Below are 21,508 nucleotides of genomic sequence, written 5' to 3' on the forward strand. Positions count from 1 at the left end.
CTCCCGCATTGCAGGTGGATTCTTTACAGTCTGAGCCACCAGGGAAGCCCAAGAATACTGGAGTATGTAGACTATCCCTTCTCCAGGGGAACTTCCAGACCGAGGAATTATACTGGGGCCTCTTGCACTGCAGGCGGATTGAAGAGCTTCTTTTTGTTGGAACTCTCTTCCCTCAGCATGCCTGGCTTGAACACACCATCTAAATTTCTGCATGCTCCTCTTTGCATGCTTATTCTTTGTATATTAGTGTCTCCTGCCCTTTGCTTAACACTGTCACCCCCAGGATTCTGTTCCAGGTTCTCTTCTCTTCAATCTCTACATTTTTATTTTCCTTAGCTAAACTCATTCATTCCTAAATTTCAGCTATTCTCTGTATGCTGATGACTGCAAGTCTGTATCTCTAACACAGATATTTTATTTCAAGACCCAGTCAACTACCTCGTGGATTTCTCATTTTGGATGTCTTTCAAATAGCAAAAACTTAGCATGCCCGTAGTGAGGACCTCAGCATCCATTCTCCCCTTCTTCTTTCTTGGAAGAGAACTTTCCCTCTCCATATCCCTGAAATATTTTCTTTGATCTTTTTTCTGATGTTTACTTTTAAGGAATAATTTATATACTATAGATCACACCGATTTAAAGTACATACTTTGTTAACTGTTAACAAGTGTACACACTCATATTACCAGCAACATAATTAAGATATAGGCTACTTCCATCACCCCAGTCAATCCTCCCCAAGCTTTGGTTCCAAACAATTGATTCTATTTCTGTCTGTGTAGCACAGTTTCTTCTATAGTTGCACACAAATGAAATTTTAAATATTTATTCTTTTGTCTGTCTGCTCTTACTCAGAGTAATGCTTTTGAGATTCATGCATCCTTTGTGTGTATAAGAAGTTTGCGTCTTTTTATTGCTGAGGAGTGTTCCATTCTATGGCTATACTGCAATTTATTTATCCATTCCTCTGCTGATTGCCTGGGCTATTACGAATGAAGCCACTATAAATAATTCTTTACAAATAATAATTTGCTTCTCTTGACAAATGCTTATAATTTATTTTGTACATTGATATTCAAGAATTTTACTTCTTGAGTTGTCTTGCAAGGATTTGCCTATTTTGTCAACACTGTCGTGTTTATTGGCCTATCCATAATATTCCCTTATCCTTTTAATATCTGTGACATATACAGTGATAATTCTTGTTGTATTCATAATATTGCTTTTTTAAAATTTGGCTTCTCTCTTTTTCTAAAAATTAATCTAACTGGAAGTTTATAAAATTTACTGGATTTTTAAAAAATAACCAGCTTGTAGTTTTTGCTTTCTTCTTTTCTAATAAAAGCATTAAATGCTATAAATTTCCTTCTAAACACCACTTTACTTGCATTCAACAAATTTTTGTGTGCTGTGTTAATTCTTCATTCAATTGATAATATTTCCTAATTTTTCCTGTGAGGTCTTCTGCACTCATGGATTATTTTAAAAAACGGTTTATCTCCCAAATATTGGAAATTTTCTAGATATCTTTGCATTATAATACCAAAGTCAATTTTATTATAGTCAGAGCAAATACTCTATGGTTTTTAAACTTTTGAATTTATTGAGGATTGTTTTGTGACCCAGCACATGGCCCATCTAGGTGGATGTTCCGCATGACCTGAAAGGAATGTTTATTCTGTTCTGCAAGTTACCAGGTGAAATGCTGGGTGCTCAAGAACTGTCACTGGTGTCACAGTGGTTGATAGTGTTTTGTGTTCTGTACCTTACAAACTTTCTGTCTACTTATTCTGACAATCACAGACCTTCAAGTAGTCTAATCTGATACAAAGTTATAGCATGTAGTGTTTCTCAACTGAAGATGGTTTGCAGTACTAGCTGGAACAAAAATCAAGTGCTAATTTTCCCCAAATTCCACCTCTTACCCTTGCTAGACTGCTCCTCCATTGGTTCCTGTTTCCACATCTGCTGCTACTGCTGCTAAGTCTCTTCAGTCGTGTCTGACTCTGTGCGACCCCACAGACGACAGCCCACCAGGCTCCCCCGTCCCTGGGATTCTCCAGGCAAGAACACTGGAGTGGGTTGCCACTTCCTTCTCCAATGCATGAAAGTGAAAAGTGAAAGTGAAGTCACTCAGTCGTGTCCGACTCCTACCGACCCCATGGACTGCAGCCTACCAGGCTCCTCCGTCCGTGGGATTTTCCAGGCAAGAGTACTGGAGTGGGGTGCCATTGCCTTCTGCAATCTCCACACCTTACCTCTCCCATTTCACCCTTTCTTCCATTCTTCAGATTTCTCATCACCAAACTGACCTCTCTTTCCAGCTCCCAAACAGAAAAATTCCTAACCATAGCTGTTGTCCTTCTCTCTTTTCCTTTTATCTCTGTAATAAATGTAGTGTCTCATTTTACTCCCCTGATATTCATCATCCTTACTCACACCCCCCCCATGTTTATTTTTATTGGTGGAAATGAACACTCCCATCCCCTTGCCACAGAAAAAACACAGCTACTTTCCAGGCAAATTTAGAAAGTGAGTGATGTAACAGCCTTGGATACCTACCTGCCACACCTGCCCACTGTCCAAATGCCACCACCCGTATTCCTCTATGATCCACCATTTTCTCATAATCAATAAGTCGGATTTCCTGAAGAAATGATAAAAAGTTTCTAAATCATCCAGCTTAATTTCAATGGGTAGAACAGATACATGAGCAAGTGGGTATTTCACATCTTTCCCTCTTATAAAATATATCTTGACTTGCTAACAGAAGTTACCATGAGGTGCACCATACAATATTTAGAAAATGTTGGGTCACAAACCAAGGATAGGTTTGTGATGAGAAATGAAACAATGCTCCTAGCAGGATGCTAAAGCCCCTTGATGGCAGGCAATAAAATAACAAAGGCATGATATCTTTTAACTTTTAGCCCAGCACCATCAACCAGTACTTCTACATAATGCCCAACACATCCTCACATCCTTCCCTCTAGTCTCAAAAACAAGTCTTTCCTGAGACTGAGCCCTGAGGTCGATTCCAACTTTTTTCTGGGTCTTCCATGATCACTCTTGGAACTTATTCTCATTTTTGCATTGTCTCTCTTCCCTGTGTTCCTCCCCCTCAGCCATTCTAAATATGCCCGAGTCTCCCTTCTACCTTAAAAATGACAACAAAACACCCTCTCAAGTCCATACACACCAATCTATCTCATTCTCTGGCTTCCTCTCAATCTTCTCTCTCTTTCTGACCCTCTTAGTATCTCTTTCTCTTTCTCTCTGTTTTCTCTCTCCAGCCTTTCACAAGTAAGCTTTATTAAAAAATAACACAACCTGCTTGTTTTTCACTTCCTCATTTTCACGAAAATTATATCCTTTCCCTTTCCTTGGGAATCTTTCCTTTCTCTTGGAAATCTCCTATTAATTCATGCTTAAAAGCTACTAACACATTGTAATTATAGAATGTCTTAAATAATCTATTTATTGCCTCAAAGATAAGTTTTACCATGTCCATGTATTCAAGAATATTTAATATTCATTCAATTCCAAGTAATTTGTTACGAAAATATTGCCCAAAAGCAGCCCTGCTGGGTCTGTTTTTATTGATCTTCTTGAAATGAGCAAAAGTTCATATAACAAGAAAAGTTTCTAAAGTACTTTTTGAGGAGTTTATCTGCTTAAGGTGAAACATTCTTATTATTTTCATTAATTAGTTTTTGAATTTGTTCTTTTGAAACACTGCAAATTAACTGTAGTCTCTGTTTAGTGAATTTGAAAATAGTAAGAATGTTTTCTGGATGCCTATATGAAATACATTTTCCTCTACTGCTTTTACTGTTCATGAAATCCTCCTGTCCTCTGCTGCTGCTACTACAGCTGCTGCTAAGTCGCTTCAGTCGTGTCCGACTCTGTGCGACCCAATAGACGGCAGCCCACCAGGTTCCACCGTCCCTGGGATTCTCCAGGCAAGGACACTGGAGTGGGTTGCCATTTCCTTCTCCAATGCATGAAAGTGAAAAGTGAAAGTTCTGCCTACTGTCAAATGCTAGTCTAGTTTCTAACGGTCTAATATCTTTACTCTAGGACTTAGACCTTCAACTTCTCCATCCACACTTACTCCTTACTCTCATCCAATCTCACGGCTTTAGATATCTTCTAGTCTCTGACAATTGTGTATCAGGAGGAGCTGGCTTCCTGAACTACAGATTCACATTCAATGGCTCACTCAGCTTCTCCCCTTCAATGTCTAATGGACGAATTAAACTCAACAGGCCCTAAACCGAACTCTCGATCCTGCCAAACAAGCCTGTTCCTCTGGCAGTGGCATCATCTCAATCTAAGGCAATTCCTTTAAGTTACTCAAACCAAAATCTTAGAGTCAGCTCTGACTTCTCTCTCTCTCATATTCCACATTCACTTCATCAGTGACTCCTGTGGGCTCAGACCTCTAAAATATACGCAGGATTGGTCCATGTGCCACCACCTCTGCTTATGCCACCTTCGTGCAAGCCACTATCATTGGCAGCCTAGCATCTGGACTAGTCCAGACTAACAGTCTTATTAATTTTGTTCTCCTCCTCTCACCTCCAACTATTATTCACATAGCAGGCAGGAAAAGCATCTTAGAATATGATTTTCTCAAATCCTCCACTCAAAAAAACTGTCAGGGCTTTATATTACTATTCTCTTAGCTTAGCAGACTTTGCCCAGATGGATTTGGCTTGATCCTTCATCTCCAAAGGTTTGCTCAGTTCCAACTTAGCGATGAGGCTCTCTCTAGCCATCCTATTTAAACTAGCATTCTCACCTCCCCCAGTGCCCAGCACTCCTTTTTTTCTACTGTATCATGTTTACTTTTTTTTTTTTTACCTATATCACCAAGCAATGTATGAGGTGCCATTTATTATCTGTCTCCTTCCCTCCCCTCAAATATAAGCTCTGTTCATTGCAGTAATCAGTGTCAGACACAGTGTAGGCACTTGGTAAATACTTGCTGAGTGAACACTCTGTAATTTAAATAGATGCTAGTTTTTCACAGTATTAATAATCTCAAAAAAAGTTTTTTCCCTTATGAATATGTAAAAATAAATGTAAAAATAGTCTCCAGTCCAGTTCTACAGAGCAACCTCAGTCAATTTGCTTCAACTCTCTGGGCTCCATTTGGAAAATTAGGGTACTGGATTGTATGATCCCTAAGGTTCTTTTCAGCTCTAAAATTCTACTCAGTAATATTTGACCAACTAACCTTATAAATTAATAACCACTTGGGACAAATGCTTTTATAATTCTTTCCATTTTAGAATACAAAAAGGATGAAATATGTTTGATTCTTCTTGTTACGAACCTGCCCCACAGAGGAGCCCTAATAGCACAGAACTATTCAAGCACTATCTTACAGATCACCTTTCCTGTTGAGGTAAATAACATGATGTATTTCCTAGATGCTAAAAGAAAACTAAAGCTCCGCTTGACAGTTAAAAGCAAAAAAAATAAAATAAAATAAAAGTTTTGGTGTTAACATTTATGAATATTGGCCACTAAATACCTGTTTCAGGATCTCATCCAGCAAACCCATATTGGCTTCCTGAGCCTTTATTGTGTGGGAGAAGAATGCATAAGTCTTCTTGGGCATTAATTTTTCCTCTGGTGGTCTTTTAACTCCCAAAATTAGACAAGCTTCAGAAATATCCTCCTGGAGAATGCCACCAGCTTTGACATATTCCTGAGAATGCAATTTTGATTGAAAGTTATTCCCCTGATTTGTTGTATTCATATTTTCTTTACTAAATAAATTTAGCAGTTAAAGACACAAACTTTTGAAAGAATAAAACATAAGGAACAAATAATGGGAAAACTACTTCTAAAATTCTTACTTGCTGACTAAAGATGAATTTAACATGTTTGACTTTTGCAGCAAAAACAAAAATCAGAAAATTCAGCACATAATTTTATTTGAGAACAGTTAATAACCACTAGCACACTGGAACTCGTGATTTAAATATACTTGTAAAATATATTTTTTTCAACAATGCTGTTAAACATGAAATGCTAAACAGTAATTTATTGTTATTGTTGTTTAGTCGCTAAGTTGTATCTGACTCTTTGCAATCCCACAGACAGGAGTCTGGCAGGCTCCTCTGTCTGCAAAATTTCCTAGGCAAGCATACTGGAGTGGGTTGCCATTTTCTTCTCCAGGGGATCCTGTTGATCCAGGGACTGAACTCATGTCTCCTGCATTGGCAGGTGGATTTTTTATCCTTGAGCCACCAGGGAAGCCCAGTAATTTATTACTTGAGTATATTTTTAAAAGAAAGACATAAATCTGCAACATTTTCTTTTCTTTCTTTTTTGGGGGAGTAGGGTTCAATTAATATTTACTATTGTTCTATTCTGTACAGTGTATTGTGATAGAGATGAAATAAAACCCAGAGAAAGACAGACAAGATTCCTCCTGTAAAGGAGCTCACAAAGTATTGTAGAAAGAATCAGAGGCACAATGTATTAGGTTGAATTCAAAAGAATAATATGATTATTCTTACTTAATATGAATAATCATTCAGTTCAGTTCAGTTCAGTCGCTCAGTCGTGTCCGACTCTCTGCGACCCCATGAATCACAGCATGCCAGGCCTCCCTGTCCATCACCAACTCCCGGAGTTCACTCAAACTCACGTCCATAGAGTCGGTGATGCCACCCAGCCATCTCATTCTCTGTCGTCCCCTTCTCCTCCCGCCCTCAACCTTTCCCAGCTCAGAGTCTTGTCCAGTGAGTCAACTCATCGCATGATAATTAGTATAATTATTAGTAATCTAAATGATATATTGATTTAACAGATATTGAGATAACTCCCAGGAGAGATGATCATGGAAATATAGAAATTTAAATTAATCTAAAAGGCAGAGTAGGATTTGGAGGAACAGAGATAGAATATACAAGGTGGTAATACCAGTAAGAGGCATTGAAGAAACACATACAAATATGGAAATGGGAAAGTAAGGAGATGTTTAGGGCATAATAAGTGAATCAATTTAGAAAAGTAGACTGAATATTATCATGGTAAATATGAGCTTTATTGAATAAAAATTATAATCAGTGGTATTTATTAATAAATTACTACATGCTTTGCTAAGCTCTTTGGGTGAATAATTTAATTCTCAAAACTCCCATGAGGTAGATGCTATTGTTATCCCCATTTTATCAATGGGAAACCCGAGTCTTACACATTAAACTGAGATTTCATACCTAGTACTTAGAAGCAACAAAGAATTATTTCAGATTTTTAAATAAAGGAGTAGCATGATCCAGGCAGAATTTTTAAAACATCAGAGGTGGCAGTTAAATAAAATGAAGATAAATCTAGTTAGGAAACTACTTGAAAGGAAAGCATAAATCTAGAGGCGAGACAGTAAAAGTAATAAACATGTTCATGTCTGGTTTCTCTGAAAACAATCTGTCCATTTTACAGTAAACTGATTAAACACATCATGATAAATCAGAGAGCAATCATAACAGAGTAATTACTACATAGACATTAAATAGAATGAAGCTGATTTCTATAAACTGACATGGACAGATTTCCAGGATATGCCTTCAATTCAGTTCAGTTCAGTCACTCAGTCATGTCCAGTTCTTTGTGACCCCATGGACTGCAGCACAGCAGATTTCGCTGTCCATCACCATCTCCCAGAGTTTGCTCAAACTCCATCCATCGAGTCGGTGATGCCATCAAGCCACCTCATCCTCTGTAGTCCCCTTCTCCTCTTGTCTTCAATCTTTCCCAGCATCAGGGGATATGCCAAAGAACAAAGCAAGGTGTGAAAGAGTATATACAGTATACAAGGTTCTGCATAAGATTGAAAGGAAAATAAGAGAACACATACACACATTTTTGTAAGAAGAAACAGGAATGATAGACCAGAAACTAATGAAAACAGTAGCCTACAAGGTAGATAGGAATGGGATGTAGGGGATTAAGATAAGAGCAAAACTTCTCTGTGTTGCATCTTTTTATATGGTTTTAATCTTTAAAGGAGCTTCCCTTGTGGCTCAGCTGGTAAAGAAACCCCCTGCAATGCGGAAGACCTAGATTCGATCCCTGGGTTGGGAAGATCCCCTGGAGAAGGGAAAGGCTACCCACTCCAGTACTCTGACCTAGACGATTCCATGGACTGTATAGTCCATGGGGTAGCAAAGAGTAGGACATGACTGAGCTACTTTCACTAGGTGGCTCAGCACTAAAGAATTCACCTACAATGTAGGAGATGCGAGTTCAATCCCTGGGTGGGGAAGATCTGGAGAAGGAAATGGCAACCCTATCTAGTATTCTTGCCTGGGAAATCCCATAGACAGAGGAGCTGGAGGGCTATAGTCCATGGGGGTCACAAAAAGTCAGACACGATTTAACGACTGAAAAACAGCAACAAAATCTTTAAAACTTATAAATATTTAACTTATTTAAAAAATAAAACTAAATCAAAAAGTATTTAAAAGCAAATGTTAAAATTTAATAGAAACAAAAACAAATAAATCCAACTGGAGATCACATTGACATGTAACCACATAGAAAAACTAGTTCAGATATGTTTTGAACACAGCACTCTGAATATTCTTTGTGAGATGCAGTCTAAAGGCAAAAAAACATTCTTCTAAGAAATATTAAACTCCATTCAGTATCCTTTTACTGAGGACAGAGGATGAGATGGTTGAATGGCATCACTGACTCAATGGACATGAATATGAGTTGGTGATGGACAGGGAAGCCTGGTGTGCTGCAGTCCACAGGGTCGCAAAGAGTCAGATATGACTGAACTGAACTGAATATTATATTCATTTCAGGTGTATACCAAAATTAGTTTCAGGTATATACATTGCAAAAGGATCACCACAATAAGCCTAGTTAACAGTAAACCTAGTACTGTTCTAGATTAAAAGAACTAAAGATACATAATAATAAATTCAATGAACCTTATTTAAACCTTGCTTAAAATAAAAACCATAAAAGACATTTGGGACAATGGGGAATTTGAAACGGGTATGTGTGATGATCTTGTGGAATTATGAATTTCTTAGGTATGAAAATGAAACGACAGTTATGTAGGAAGATGATTTATTCCTAGGAAATACATACTGAAGCATTTAGAAATGAGGTGTCATTGTCTGCAGCATATTTTCAAATGGCTCACAGAAGAAAAAGTACGTGCGTGTCTCTAAAATAAAAATAAAAGTTAAATCTGTGTCATAAGATTATGGTGAAGAATGAAGAGAATGATGAATGTGAGGTGATTGGCAAGGTTAGGAGTCATGAACAAACTCTACAAAGTGAAGCATTTCCTGGAGACATCGGTCTTCCTAGTCCTAGAACCAGGGTCGCACATGAAAGAATGATGGGAAGGATGTCATCCCTAAACTGGAGAAAGCATGGAATGAGGTGAAAACAATACTTATTGGCTAAATTCTGGGCTCAAGAAAGTATTCAAACTAGAAGTTTCCTAACTACATAATCTCACTACAACCAAAGTATAGAAACACTGTTGTGTGATCCTCAACTGACACTCGCAAACGTTTGAGCTTCCCTAGTGGCTCAGATGGTAAAGAATTCACCTGCAATACGGGAGACCCGGGTTTGATCCCTGCGTTGGGAAGATCCCCTGGAGGAGGGCACAGCAACCCACTCCAGTACTCTTGCCTGGAGAATCCCCATGGACAGAGGAGCCTGATGGGTCGCAGAGTTGGACACAACTAAGCGACTAAGCACAGCACAGCACAGCTATCATTTTATGTTCACTCAGATGCTCTGTAATTTTCAGAGAGTCATTTCACTTTCACATATCTTTACAAATTGGAAATATTACCTTATCGTGAATGGCTCGCCGATTGGAAGGCTGTATTAAGACCTTGTATCCCAGGTTGGTGATCCCTTTGACGTGCCGGGGAGCCAGAGGAGCCCGCCTTTCCCAAGCATTCACATCCTCCCGCCTCAAGGCCATGACCGCCTTGTGGTGAAGCCCTCTGGAGAGGCTGGGGCTCAGCCTGCCCAGTTTGGTTCTGGACACTCTCAGCATCTTGAAACCTGGTGACTGTAAAGACGTTGTAAGAGCCGGACAATGAAAGGCAAGAGGGCTCACAGGTCAGTTCTGGTCTCCTAAGAAATCTGTTGTAAAACCCAACCAACCCAGATGGTAAGAGATTCATGGTGGAGAAGGGAGAGGGAAACCCTGGATGACATTACAGCATTCCTTTACCCAACCAAAACTGAACTTTCACAAACAATGGTAAATTCAAAATTAAAAAACAAAAAGTTACTAATCAATATTTGCTATGGCAAAATCATCTTTTTAAAATATATGTTTTATCAAACCATACATTCAGCACAAAGGTTTTAAGCAAGTTAATCTACAAATACAGGAAGATCATTTATACCAATTTTAATGATGAAAAATTTAGACTCCTTTCATAATGTACAAGATCCTTGACAATCTAGCTCCAACCTCTTTCCAGTTTAATCTCTGATCATTTCCTAAACTAGTTCTACTCAGTGCATTTTCCAGCCTGTTGTCGGTCACTGAACTGCTTTTTTACTGGTCCAGGATGATATGTGTACAGAAATAGAAAGTAGTCACTTAGAAATCTTTATATGACAGGATCATTTTTTCTAGTAATTCATTGGTATTGAATTTTCTAAAAGCATTGGTCCTGGCAGACTGGAAAACAAAACAAACATGTTTTCAGCACAGGTGTTAGAAGCTGGAAAGCATACCCCTAACCCCCTGCCCCACCCGACACCCCTCAGCCTCACTTCTCTGACCCTGTCATTGCTTTTTGCCTTTCCAACCTGTCCTCTATCCTACCACCCCTCCCTGCTATTACATTAAACCCAGACCTGTCTTAATCAGTTCTCCAACTGCTATCCCAGAATATATAACTCTATTCATTTGTTCAATTAAGAAATATTTATAAGAGGCTTACTCTGTGTCAGCACAGAGTAAATTGTACAAAAAATTTTAAAGCATAAATACTAAACAGTTTTCAAATGGGAACATAAACTTAGTAGTCAGAGGTTATTTTAGATCATGTGGATGCTAAGCCTTGCTTTTCTATGTTTAAGGTTGGCATCAAAATATAGATACTAAATGATCTTACATCGTCTAGAAATTCCCTGCTGCTGCTGCTAACATATAGCAAAATTACTATGGAACACATTTCTGCATCAGACTGCAATCTCTAAGTCAGACCCACCTTAAAAGGAGGGAAGCTTTGTCCAAACAATGGAACATACAAGTACATTTTCTAGAGGCGAACTACTTATCACCCTAGATAGAAAATTTGTAGGATAACTCACAACACAGAGTAAAAGAATAAAGCAAACAGTAAGGAATCCAGCTAAGAAGGCTTTAGAAGAAGAAGGGCAGGGAGAGAAAACATAGCACACAACAAGTAAAGAGTCTGATCATGAGGAGTTCAGGCTAACTTTTACTCAGGCCAAATACAGATGATCGGCATTTCAGTAAGACTGTTACATACTCTATCTAAGGCTTTGGTTTAAATATATATAGCTTTGTTTTTAAACAGACTATGTTAACTCCAAGCCCATAACATTTATTCTCCCTCAAGCCAAAGGAAAATCTGCAACATTTCATAGAACTTGCACCCATATATTTACAAATGAAATCAATTCCAAGGACAAGTGTTTCTTCTCAACATACTGACAAGCCCACAAACGGTCCCATCTTCCCATCAGGGGTTATATCTCCCATACCATGGGTGACCACGTGACCCTAATCTTCTATACTTAGTAGCAGTTCTTGGCACAAAGATTCAGAAACCTATCCAAGTAATTCAGTCTCTCTCCTCAGCCCAAGTTTGATTTATAACCACAGCTTCCCCTTTCTCAGAAACACTCTTCTGCCTTCTCCTCTTCCTCCATACCTTCTTTGTTTGGAGTCGGGGGTATGGTGTGGGAAGAGAGACACGGACATATACACTCACGTAATATACACATACGTGTTTGCTGAGGCAGACTTTCCTAGGGAAGAGAAAACGAAAGTAGCAGAGGCTGACCTTCTCTGTTTTATTTAGGAAACTACTTTCACTTTTTGTAGGGAGTTCTTGAATCCCAATTCCCAACACTTTGTTTTTAAAGTAATAGAACAATAGTTACCACTGATTTAACATTATATGTCAAGCACTATGCTGAGCACTTTATAGACAGTATTTCATTTCCTCCTTGTGGCAATCTAATTAAGCAGATACTATTAGTCTCATCATTTTACAGATGAAGCAACTGAAGTGAAATCCGACTAGTGTGGTTGCTTTTAAGCCAGAGAAGAATCCCTAGATTAACAGTTAACGCTAGGAATTCTTCTTCGCCAAAGCCTGCAAATCCACACCTCTTCTATCCGACACATGTTACTCCTGCCAGCTCAGTTCAGAAAGAAATCAGATCCATATGGTATTGACTATATGACCAGTTCTTCCACAGCATGGGGTGCCTTCATCAACCCCCTTCCTACATGTCACCAAAAATCCATCCTGAGCCCCGGCCAAGGTAAATTTTAAGTTTCTGGATGCTTAGTAAGGAGATGATTATAAAGTCTGATTATATCAGTAACTGCTTGAGCCTTGAACCTTGCTCTCAAGTACAGAACTTTCTGGGACCACCATTCATTTCATTCTCAGGTCATCAAGAAATAAGTAACAGTAAGAATTTCTGAATTGTTCCAAGATAGAATATGCATAGAGTCGGACATGATTGAGCAACTGAACTGAACTGAGGGTATTATGACTCATTAGAAAAGTCCCTGATGCTGGGAAAGAATGAAGGCAGGAGGAGAAGGGAACAACAGAGGATGAGATGGTTGGATGGCATCACTGACTCTATGGACATGAGTTTGAGCAAACTCCGGGAGATAGTGAAGGACAGGGAAGCCTGGCGTGCTGCAGTCCATGGGGTCGCAAAGAGTCGGACAGGACTGAGCAACTCAACAATAAAATACAAAACAGAGTTAGGCTTGGCCCCTTCTAATTTCTGTTGCTTTCACTGGGACATGTAAAAAGGATTACACATTCTTTACTAAAGAAAATTTAAGGCCATATCATCTATCTCTAGCCTCCAATCAGAAATGTGCACTTTGTCCATATATTTCAGATCTTTGAAATAATTCCACTAGAATACAATCCAGTGACTCACACTAAAACCACCAAATCACAGGGGGAGATTTCTCAAAGTCAAGTTGTTTGCATACAGTCAGGCATACATTTTGGTTAAATTTAGAGTGACTAAGGATGGAACAGCCTTCGGTTGACTAAAATAAATAAAGGGTGAGAAATGCAAATGATTTATACCCTCACTTCCAGTTTATTCAAAACAAGCAAGTGTATTTAAAAAGCCACGATGGTGGCTTCATTGGCTGGTGGTTCCTTGGCTAAGACTCCAAGCTCCCATGGCAGGGGGCCCAGGTCTAATCCCTGGTCAGGGAACTAGACCCCACACGACACAACTAAAGATCCCACATGCCGCAAAGAAGATGGACGATCCCATGTGCTGCAACTAAGACCTGGCAAAGCCAAACATATAAATATATTTTTTAAATTAAAAAAATAAAAAATAAACCCCATAGTTTCCCCAGAAGCCGTGATACAGTAAAGGCAAGCAACTGCATGACCATGAGTCTTGGCCCATACTACATATTTGGCATCCAGAACGTAATGATCCTAAAGAGGTTCATAAGAGTTCCAAACTAACAGAACACCTAGTGATAGCCTAGAACTCCTCCAAGTACCTCCCCTCCCAACCCCAAGGCTTGTTTGAACAAAGCTTGAACATGAACATGAACAAGGCTTGAACGAGGCATGAATATGAAGCTTGAACAACACTGTCCTCCATACTTCTATTTCCTGTTGCATAGCTATATTCCTTTCATGTTAAACTGGTTACAAAATGAAAGTGAAAGTGAAGTCTCTCAGTCATGTCCAACTCTTTGGGACCCCATGGACTATAGCTTACCAGGCTCCTCCATCTATCCATGGGATTTTCCAGGAAAGAGTACTGGAGTGGGTTGCCATTTCCTTCTCCAGGGGGATCTTCCTGACCCAGGGATCGAACCCAGGTCTCCCACATTGTAGGCAGACTCCTTTACCGTCTGAGCCACCAGGGAAGTCTGGTTACAAAATAGTTAACTAGAAATAAAAACAAGTAGACTTGGAGGGGGAGGCATATCTGTTAGTGCTAATTAACCTGATCTAAGACTATCATGCAGGTCAGGAAGCAACAGTCAGAACTGTACATGGAACAACAGACTGGTTCCAAATAGGAAAAGGAGTATGTCAAGGCTGTATATTGTCACCTTGCTTATTTAACTTATATGCAGAGTACCTCATGAGGAACGCTGGGCTGGAAGAAGCACAAGCTGGAATCAAGATTGCCGGGAGAAATAACAATAACCTCAGATATGCAGATGACACTACCCTTATGGCAGAAAGTGAAGACGGACTCAAAAGCCTCTTGAGGAAAGTGAAAGAGGAGAGTGAAAAGTTTGGCTTGAAGCTCCACATTCAGAAAACAAAGATCATGGCATCTGGTCCCACCACTTCATGGGAAGTGGATGGGGAAACAGTGGAAACAGTGTCAGACTTTATTTTTTTGGGCTCCAAAATCACTGAAGATGCTGATTGCAGCCATGAAATTAAAAGACGCTTACTCCTTGGAAGGAAAGTTATGACCAACCTTGATAGTATATTAAAAAGCAGAGACATTACTTTGCCAACAAAGGTCCGTCTAGTCAAGGCTATGGTTTTTCCCGTGGTCATGTATGGATGTGAGAGTTGGACTGTGAAGAAAGCTGATCGCCGAAGAATTGATGCTTTTGAACTGTGGTGTTGGAGAAGACTCTTGAGAGTCCCTTGGACTGCAAGGAGATCCAACCAGTCCATTCTAAAGGAGATCAATCCTGGGTGTTCATTGGAAGGACTGATGCTAAAGCTGAAACTGCAATACTTTGGCCACCTCATGCGATGAGTTGACTCACTGGAAAAGACTCTGATGATGGGAAAGGTTGAGGGCAGGAGGAGAAGGGGACGACAGAGAATGAGAAGGCTGGATGACATCACCGACTCTGTGGATATGAGTTTGAGTGAACTCCGGGAGTTGGTGATGGACAGGGAGGCCTGGCATGCTGTGATTCATGGGGTCACGGAGAGTCGGACACGACTGAGCGACTGAACTGAACTGAACTGAACTGAAGACTATCATGTGTTCTCAAATCCATCAACTACTCAAAGTCATCCAAAGATAACACAACCTACCAGTCACCTGGTCTCTAGCCCACAAAGGTAGCTTCACTGAGATGGAATGCAAAGTTATTTCTGAATTGGAGTCTTATCCACAATGTTTATTTGCTTAATTTGTCTCTTTGTTAAACTCTATAAATTCTTTGGAGAAATTAATTGTTTTCCTCATCTCCATATTTCCAGTGACTTCCCTACAGGAGAACTTAAATATTTGGCAAAAGAATGAATAAATAAATGAACAGATTTAAATGAATGTCATAAAGACCAGTGATGCAAACAAAATCGACTCATGAATAAGAACAGGGATTCATATTTACCACTGGCCCAAAAGGCTCACAAAAGATCTAATCTCTTGTCAAGATCTCATAGACCAATTAATATTATGAAATACAAATAAAAATGGTATTAAAATCCAAATCTGGTTGCTTAGGTATATAACTAGATATGGGACTCCTTCCTTGACTTCAATTTCATAATTCAGGCTGGAATATAATGTTAACATCCTTTTCAGCTTTAATATGCTGATTCTATTAAGTATAGTATATAGAGGATGAGATGGTTAGATGGCATCACTGATTTAGAGGACATGAATTTGAGCAAACTCCCAGAGACAGTGAAGGACAGTCCATGGGGTAGCAAAGAGTCGGACACGACTTAGCAGCTGAACAACAACATTAAGTATAGTAGTGACTGGACACTGTGGATTCCAAAGGCATTCAAATTTTAGAACATAAATAGGCACCCTGACTCATGAAGATCCAGCCAAAGTACACAAACAGGGAAACAAAATACCAAAAGCACTGTGGAGAAAGACAGGATATTCACCTAAGTTACCTGCATTAACTGCAGTGACCAGGAGCCAAAATAGGAGGGGGATACCTCACAAAAAATTCTGACTACTCTCCTCCATAAAGGGCCTGGGTTCCTCAGCTTCCCACTTACTCAAAGACCTTGGTGAGTAACTCACCATGATGCCATGTTCATCCCTCCCTTTCTTACTTTTTCAGAAAAAAAAAAAAAAAAAAAGCCCAGTAAGCCTTCTCTTTACCTTCACCCTTCAGGCATGAGGGTTCAAGATAATAAGTTATCATTTTAATGCTATATTTCATCAAATTTAAATTACTTTTTTTTCACATTTTAGCATCCTTGAAAGGAGGATACATCTTATAATTTTATAATCGACTGTATCTTAATTCTATGAATGTGGTAATAACATTACTTTCCCTTCTAGATATACAGCATTTCTGTGATTCCATGAATTCCATAGAATTTTTTGTGGCCTAACCACAGAAACTTGTCACTGTTTATAGTGTTATCGCTATGAGAAAAATAATAAAAGAATATTTGGAAAAAAATGAAAATTTTGTGTTAAATGGGATTGGTTACCCACCAAGGATCATTTCCAAAATCCTGCTAATGCTTAGAGGACTGGTTAGTTATGGGATAAATTTTCAATTACAAATAAATCAGAGTTCTGATGATGCTGTCACCAATAACAAGCGAGGCTGACAACAAATAGGATTTTCTGGAGAGTGGGAAAGTCACTTGGGGACACTGACTTAAACCTTTGTCCTCCTAGCTCATTTTGCAGAAAGGCCACCAGGTTACACAGCTAGAACGTCCTGTGGCCCATAGCTTCACACCTCTTTATAGCAAAAAAGGGGAAGGGGGAGAGGGAGGAGTTCACAACACACGTACACATATAGAAGCAGTCCACACCAAGTGCCATGGTTGGTTTTGTTGTTGTTTTTTCAATATAGAGTATATGAATGCCATATGTCAAAGTCGATGAGAGTTCACTCCTGTGCACAGCTAGGTCGTAAGCAATTACATTTTCACAGCGGAATAACTGACGAGACCCACAACATCAAAAAATGCTCGTCTTCGTTCGAGTTACTAAATACACTCTCTCCCTCTCCCCACGCCACAACCCACTTCCACTCTCCTAAGATCAGTACCTGGAAAGCATATTTCTTCCAGAAGTAGCCAGGGCATTTAGCCCCATTGAGTTAAACGGGGTGTTTAACTGCTTCTAACCGCACCCCCTCCGCGGGCGAACTCTCCCACTGGCCGGCACAGCGCCTGCGGGGTCTCAGAAACTCAGGAGACGCGGATAACCCAACATTCGACTTCCGCACTTTTCCTGTCTGTCAGAGGATGGAGGGGGATGGCCTCCATCTCAGAGACAGGTCAGGTTCACATGAGCGGTGTGAATAAGTTTGCGATCCGAATTTGTTTAAGCAGGCCAGGGTCTGAAAAGGTCAACAGTAACTGCGCGGAAGGAAAGCTTGGGGGTGCAAACGTGCAGCGGAGGGGCGGTACCCACCGCCATCGGTCAGCCACCCCCGGCAGCCGCCTATCTAAACAAGCACACGGTCCAAGAATTAACAGAGGCTTTGTTCTACAACTTCAATTCCAATTCTTTACTCCCCAGCAACCGCCCCCCACCTCAGCCCTGGCCAAAAAAGAAATCCACATTGCCATTCCTTCTCCTGCGTGTGCAGCAATTCTGGGGCTGTGCCCACTGCCCCCGACTTCCCCACCCCTCGTCCGCAGGGAAACGCTCGGAGCGAGGCCCGGAGAGGAGGCCCGAACGCTCTTCACGCTCTTCCCCACTCTTGTCCCGGCAACGGCCGGCGTCCGCGGAGCCCCCGGGTCCCCAGCGCCGCAGGGAGGAGTAGGCAGAACACTCGCCCCCGCCAGCGGTCTCCAAACTCATCTCACAGGCTGAGCCCACTGCCCATCAGCTCAGCTCCTCCTGGCACCACTCCCACCCCCTCACCTCGTCCGGTCCCCGCCGCCTTTGAGCTCCCGGGCCCGGGGAGGGGAGGCTCCAAATTCCCAGCCGAAATTGGGATGCAGGCGGTGAGGAGGAGCTGTTTGCTCAACTTCTTAGGACGTCATGACTCCTCCTCCGCAGCCAATCAGCGCCCGCCCTGAGGGAACAACCTTCCTCTCCGCCAATCGGCGGCGCTGCCAGGTACTAGGTCATGCCCTGCCCCAGCTCCACCCGAAAATCTTTCTGCCTTTTTAGATCTCTGACCTACGTCAGTTGCCCGGGACCTCACGTCCTTCCAAGATGGTTATTGACCAAGTTTGTAACTGTCCGCAGCAGGAACAGGCGGAGACGGTGAAGGAAATAGTCCAAACATTACACGTTCAACAGATGGGTGTATCTCCTGTGGGAAAAAAAAGTTTCAAACTCATGTATATCACGCTCGGTTAGCAATATGCACTTCTCAAAACGTTTTCACAGCCTCACAACAAAACTGTGAAACGTGATGACCGTTCTTAGAGTAGTTTTAGAGTTCAGCAAACGGAAACTGAGAAATTAAGTCTTATGTGTCCACATCCAGTGAATATTAATTTTCATTAATGAATTTAATAATTTCACTATTGAACTTTATTATAAATAGTGTGTAGGCCCAGAGGTTTTTTGCTCAAATCAATGAGATGATCAGAGTTGTTTGCTTAAGGGAATATGGTCTGGGTAGTGTATAGAAAGGATTTGAGTAAAAGTGATAGTAAAAACTTTAAAAGGACAGAGTCAACACCACAGGTAAGGATGACAGGTTAGAGGAAGAACAGAAGCAAATTTGATGTTTGAAGCTTGGCTAAGTGGTGATTAGGAAGCGGGTGATACTGAGAACAGTGCAGAGAAACATAGCAAGAAGGGAAGGCTTTAGAGGAATAATTAGGAATATGATCTTGGCTATGTAAAGCTAAAGATACAGAGGGAAAACTCAACTTCCAGAGAGGGCTCTAATTTTCTTTGTAATTGGAGATATGAGTGGAGTTTATAAAAATGTTCTAGGTTCAATATTGTTGACATGAGAGTTTAAACCCAGCAGTGGCAGGTATGAGAAAAGTATGTGTTGGAGAAAATTTTCAAAACAGAAGGAACTATTACCCTCTGACACCCTAGGAAGACCACAGATGGACTTCGTTTTTCAGCTTCTAGAGCTGCGGCTAGTCTTCACAAAACACATATTCTCCTGTCTTCCAGGGCCAATTATCCAGGACTTTCTTTTCTTTTCTTGTCTGTGCTGGGTCTTTGATGCTGCACAGGCTTTTCTCTAGTTAAGGAGAGTGGCACCTTGTCTGTCGTTGAGTTCATGGGCTTCTCGCTGCAGCAGTTTCTCTTGTTGCAAACATGGGCCCAAGGGCTCTCAGACTTCAGTTGGTGAGGCACGAGGGCTCAGTAACTCTGGAGCACAGGCTCAATAGCTGTGGCACACAGGCTTAATTCCCTGCAGCATGTGGGATCTTCCCAGACTAAGGATCAAACCCATGTCTCCTACACTGGCAAGCAGATTCTTTACCATTGATTCTTTACCATTAAGCGTCGCTCAGTCATGTCCGACTGTGACCCCATGGATTGTAGCCTACCATAAGAACACTGGACTTTGTCACATATGCATGGATTCTTCTCGTTAGGTGTGATATGTTATACTTAATCTTTCAGTCTCAGTTTGTTGAACCTTATAACTGTTCTAAGAATTGTCATCTGGCTTCACAGGCTTGTTATGAGGCTATGAAAATACTTTGGAAAGTGCATGTCACTAAACAAATGTGATAGTCATGAGTTCAAAACATTTTTCCAGGAGACACACACGTCTATTTAGTGTGTCATACCCAGACTCTTTTGTCCTTCATACAATGTTTGAGTTCCTTCAAGATGTGGCCAAAATCAGCCATCTCAGCTTTATTTCGACAAAAACACCAGCCTGGAAAGAATAGTGAACTACAATCTGTCCTTTGTTATCTCCAACCTAGATAACATATTAAAAAGCAGAGACATTACTTTGCCAACCAAGGTCAGTCTAGTCAAGGCTATGGTTTTACCAGTGGTCGTGTATGGATGTGAAAGATGGACTGTGAAGAAAGCTGAGTGCCGAAGAATTGATGCTTTTGAACTGTGGTGTTGGAGAAGACTCTTGAGAGTCCCTTGGACTGCAAGGAGATCCAATCAGTCCATTCTAAAGGAGATCAGTCCTGGTTGTTCATTGGAAGGACTGATGCTAAAGCTGAAACTCCAATACTTTGGCCACCTCATGCGACGAGTTGACTCACTGGGAGACTCTGATGCTGGGAGAGATTGGGGGCAGGAGGAGAAGGGGATGACAGAGAATGAGATGGCTGGATGGCATCACCGACTCGATGGACATGAATTTGAGTGAATTCCGGGAGTTGGTGATGGACAGGGAGTCCTGGTGTGCTGTGATTCATGGAGTCGCAGAGAGTCGGACATGACAGAGCGACTGAACTGAACTGAAGGATTAAGAGCCTGGATCAGAATCCTTACTTTTCCTCCTTGAAGTATAAATCATGGACAAGCTACTTAGTTTTCAAAAAAACCTAGGTTTCCTTATCTATTAATAGGAAAATAATAGGGACTACTTCAGGGGTTATTGCGGGGATAGAAAGTTATGACCAACCTTGATAGTATATTAAAAAGCAGAGACATTACTTTGCCAACCAAGGTCCGTCTAGTCAAGGCAATGGTTTTTCCCGTGGTCATGTATGGATGTGAGAGTTGGACTGTGAAGAAGGCTGATCGCCGAAGAATCGATGCTTTTGAACTGTGGTGTTGGAGAAGACTCTTGAGAGTCCCTTATACTGCAAGGAGATCCAACCAGTCCATTCTAAAGGAGATCAATCCTGGATGTTCATTGGAGGGACTGATGCTAAAGCTGAAACTGCAATACTTTGGCCACCTCATGTGACGAGTTGACTCACTGGAAAAGACTCTGATGCTGGGAAAGGTTGGGGGCGGGAGGAGAAGGGGACGACGGAGAATGAGATGGCTGGATGGCATCACCGACTCTGTGGACATGAGTTTGAGTGTACTCTGGGAGTTGGTGATGGACAGGGAGGCCTGGCGTGCTGTGATTCATGGGGTCGCGGAGAGTTGGACACGACTGAGCGACTGAACTGAACTGAACTGAACTGAAAATGAGATGATGTCCAAAGTGCTCTGCCAAGCACCTAGCTAAGAAACAGAAAATTATTATTTATTTTCCCAAAGTCTCTTGTTGTCTATTTATCTGCAGTTCTCTGTCATTTCAATGGGGTAAATTAGGAGACATGAAGGGAGTGTAGGCAGGGATAAAGGAGGGCAAAAAATGAAAGATGGTGATGCCCACTCGCTCCCCAGGACTAGAAACAGGGAGACACCTGTAGGCCTTAATAGGTCCAGAGGAAGAGACAGTTACCAGAACACAGGA

The 21,508-nt window shown here is 40.9% G+C and overlaps 1 protein-coding gene across 2 annotated transcripts in view; it reads right to left on the reverse strand.

Moving 5' to 3' along the window:
* AASS (aminoadipate-semialdehyde synthase) overlaps positions 1 to 18,184 on the reverse strand; it is an 83,667-nt gene extending 65,483 nt beyond the window's left edge. For both annotated transcript variants that reach the window (XM_088834646.1, XM_055421180.2), the window contains exons 1-4: positions 18,064 to 18,184; positions 9,848 to 10,072; positions 5,543 to 5,719; positions 2,563 to 2,647 (exon numbers count right to left, since the gene is read on the reverse strand). In XM_088834646.1, coding sequence (XP_088690772.1) covers positions 2,563 to 2,647; positions 5,543 to 5,719; positions 9,848 to 10,057 — 472 coding nt within the window. In that variant the 5' untranslated portion in view covers positions 10,058 to 10,072; positions 18,064 to 18,184. The remainder of the gene's footprint in view (positions 1 to 2,562; positions 2,648 to 5,542; positions 5,720 to 9,847; positions 10,073 to 18,063) is intronic.
* Between the last annotated feature and the right edge of the window lie 3,324 nt (positions 18,185 to 21,508).

Source organism: Moschus berezovskii, chromosome 3 (genome assembly GCF_049115385.1).
Source record: "Moschus berezovskii isolate FMDL1 chromosome 3, NW_MosBer_1.0, whole genome shotgun sequence".
NCBI classification, from domain to species: Eukaryota; Metazoa; Chordata; class Mammalia; order Artiodactyla; family Moschidae; genus Moschus; species Moschus berezovskii.